At 42.1% G+C, this 3,573-nt stretch overlaps 1 protein-coding gene across 1 annotated transcript; it reads left to right on the forward strand.

Moving 5' to 3' along the window:
* Nucleotides 1–1,145: 1,145 nt before the first annotated feature.
* On the forward strand, nucleotides 1,146–3,371 carry LOC308151404 (uncharacterized protein; the record flags this gene model as incomplete). Its single annotated transcript, XM_080524267.1, has 3 exons — nucleotides 1,146–1,232; nucleotides 2,918–3,086; nucleotides 3,307–3,371. 3 exons carry the CDS (start codon nucleotides 1,146–1,148, stop codon nucleotides 3,369–3,371), a joined length of 321 nt encoding a protein of 106 aa, XP_080380393.1.
* Nucleotides 3,372–3,573: the final 202 nt, after the last annotated feature.

A 3,573-nucleotide genomic window follows, 5' to 3' on the forward strand; every position in this document is an offset into this window, starting at 1 on the left:
TACGAGCCAAGGTTTGGCCTTTTCATGGCAAAAATCAGGCTCCCGAATGGCAGCCAGAGCTGGCCCACTTCTGGTCTGGGGGACAAAGTCGCACTTCGGCCACATCTGGGTGCCGAAAAACAGATGTGGGCCAGATCCAGGCCGTAATTTCTCTGCTGACTAGGTTACCATAGAGTTCTTTATGTACAGAATGATCAGAATCAGGCCCATTGGCTGGAGATAAAAAGTGATTGATGACTGTCACAGATGGGGCCAATTACAAACCATTTATTCATTCCTTGGCTTGGGGCCTTACTGACTCCTCTCTGATTGGAAGTATGGCCATATGGCATAATTCTCAGGTAGGTACAGTACAGGAAATATTCACCCTTTTGTGAGGGGTAGTCAACAATGGTCCCAGGGATGAGGGATTGATTTGGAATAGGGCCATAAGTAACACGGTTTGGTAAAAAGGGCTGCATGTCGGCAATCCTCAAGTCATGCAAATGAGCAAAACAATTTTTTTGTGTTTTTCAGGTTTTTTGCATATATTTAAGTGTTTAAGTAACTTATAATAGTGTTTTAAGAGCGCAATCGATATAACAAACAACAGTCTTAGGATCACTAAATGCTTTAGGAGTGCACTAAACTACTACATAATTTGTGAATTGGATTCACTGTCTCATCTGCCATAAAATGTACTGTATGTTTTAGGATGTGTTCAAAAGCAAGGACTGTGATCATCTAATTATGTGTAGTTATGTCTTCTCTAGCATGTTGATGTTCTCTCAGCATGTTGTGATAACTGCTAAACATGCAGTTAGAAGTTCCCTTTTAGCGCTAGCAGCTGTTTTGCCTGTGTTTTGATTCAGAGCACATTTCTCCGCTAGTTGGTTTGAGGTGGACCAACATTCAAATAAGCATCATAATTATTCAACTATTTTCAGATTTCAATGTATCACACATCATTTGAAAGGTTACAATCTGCACTTGCAGAATCTGGAAACCTGACCTTTAACCAGAGCCTGTCACATATAATATAATGTAATGTATATGTTTGCGTACCTGTAATGAGATCTATGGCTTTGTACAGTACCTATGATGAGAAACGCCATCCTGTCTTTCTCTTTTGTTTGTAGGCTGTAGTCCTAGGGCTTACAAACAGGATGACAGACGTGATGAACACCTGCGATTCGACAGTGGGAGACTTCGGCGTAGGCGGAACCACAGGAGACGAGGGGATATCCTTTCAGGTGAGACTAACTAATTTCAGTTCAGACTAACAGACACAAGATTCTCAACACAAGCCTCAAAGAAAGTAAATACAAACACAAATTTGAGCGAATGAAGATACACCCTTTTGCGCATACACACAACACAAGGCATACACTCACACACTGACACTCACACCCCACCCAACACCTCTACACACAGACGTTAACACACAAAACACTCACACGGACACACTCACACGCATACACCATATATAGCCCATACATACTGTACGTCTCTCTCTCTCTTCTCCTTCTCCTCGTAGACCAGTGACAGGTGCAAATCTTCCTCCATCGCTCTGAGCAGACAGGATAGCTATTTCCGACTTCAGCTCCATCACCGCCTTCACCCCTCTCATCTTCTCCCAAAAAAGCCAATTTGGTTTCTGTCCATGAATTCAGGGCCTTCCAAAAGAACTTGCTGCTCTCTGGTGACTCTAAAGCAGGGGTACCCAATTATAATTCAAATTACCGTCCAGCAAAGGTCCGAAGCATTCAAATGTCTAACAAGGATGATTCAGGGGTACTTGAAGTTATTGTATGTATGTATAGCTAACAAAGTAGTAGATTTCAATAAAATGTCAACAATATTTATTGCACATTTTCAATACCGACATAGTAAAATAAATAAGCAGCCTAATCATGAATAAAAGTAGGTCAACTGTATCAAAATTAAATCAATTAAAAAGTGTTTTTTAATCAAAGTGCTTTGATTTTTGAAAAATATGACAATTATAACACAGGTTTAATGTCCATCTTTCCCACCCTCTCCCACTTATCCTTCTCATATCTTTAGTGAGAGAAATTGCCTATTGCTTGCCCTGCCAGTACCTTGAACCTTGGCTGGAATGGAGTCACTGCCATTCTCATGCACATACAGTCATGTGAAAAAATGTGAACACCCCATGAAATATTAAGTAATTTTTTAAAGAAATATGGACAATATTTGATCTTCTTTCAAACAATATCTATAGATAAAGGTGATGTAATTGCACCAAAAACAATAGAAATGTAACTTTGTTCTTCATCATTGTCATGTTGCATGGTACACATCCGCATCAGCTTCAATATTTGGACAGATGGTCTCACATGTTCCTCAATACAATACAATTCATCTGTCCAAAGCACATTGTTCCAGAAGTCCTGGTGTTTGTCTAGGTGTTCTCTGACAAACTTTAGTCTTGCCCTGATGTTCTTTTTTACACCAAGGGTTTCCTCCTTGCACACCTCCCATGAAACTCAAACGTGTGCAGTCTCTTTCTGATGGTAGATGTGTGTACTTTGACATCAACTGTGGCAAGAGCTACCTGTAGGTCCCGTGATGACATTTTAGGATTGTTGAAGACTTCTTTAAGCATCTTGCGGTCTGCTCTTGGGCTGAATTTTCTCTCTAATTGTTTGGAGATCTGATACCACTCACTTCAACAATCAAGAGCAAACCAATGTCTGAAGTAATAAGACAAGCTTGATTCTAATTTTAGGCATTTTAAGTAGTAATAAACGTGTCCAGGATCAGCTTTGTCTACTGCAATCCTGACTGTTTAGGGAAACAACTTGCAAAACTCACGTTAGATCAGCATCCATCTAATCCTAACCTTGTCCAATGTTATGCCATGTATTACCAGTCTTCCCATTCTCTGGTGACCCCAACATGATTGTCTTTCTAGATTTTTCCAGACTCCCATGAGCGGTTCCCTAAGCTGTCCAAGCGGCTGCCGTCCATCGTGGTGGAGCCCAGCGAGTGCGGGGAGGTGGAGAGCGGTGAGCTCCGCTGGCCCCCAGACGACCTCAGCTCCCCGGGCGATGACACTGGAGAGACACAGGCCCAGCCAGCAGGTGAGAACTACTCCAAGCAATTAGCACTTTGAACTTAAAGTATTGTTTATAATAGATCTTGTATAATTGGTGTGTAGAAGAGAGCTTTTCATTGGGTGGAAATTGTTGTTGATATACATGGTTTATTGTGTGTGTGTGTGTGTGTGTGTGTGTGTGTGTGTGTGTGCGCGTGCGCGTGTGTGTATGTGTGTGTGTGCGTGCATGCATGTGTTCATCCCAGGTGGCGAGCATCAAGCTCAGGAAGAGCAGGTGATGGGAGGAGTGATGGGAGGAGTCTCAGACTGACCTGCAGTGCTGGCACAATTCCATCCATTCACTGTGAATGTCTTCATGATGGATAGATGTGCGGAGGATGGTCTCACGGTTCAGCCATCCATCCAACTAGATCACTTGGTGGGGCCGAACCCTGTACAATTGATTGATTGTCTTAAATAGATAATACGTGCCAAACTCTAGTGGGTAGCTTGCTACTGTAGATTAACTTGTT

Source organism: Nansenia antarctica (assembly GCF_963989245.1).
Source record: "Nansenia antarctica genome assembly, chromosome: 1".
NCBI classification, from domain to species: Eukaryota; Metazoa; Chordata; class Actinopteri; order Argentiniformes; family Microstomatidae; genus Nansenia; species Nansenia antarctica.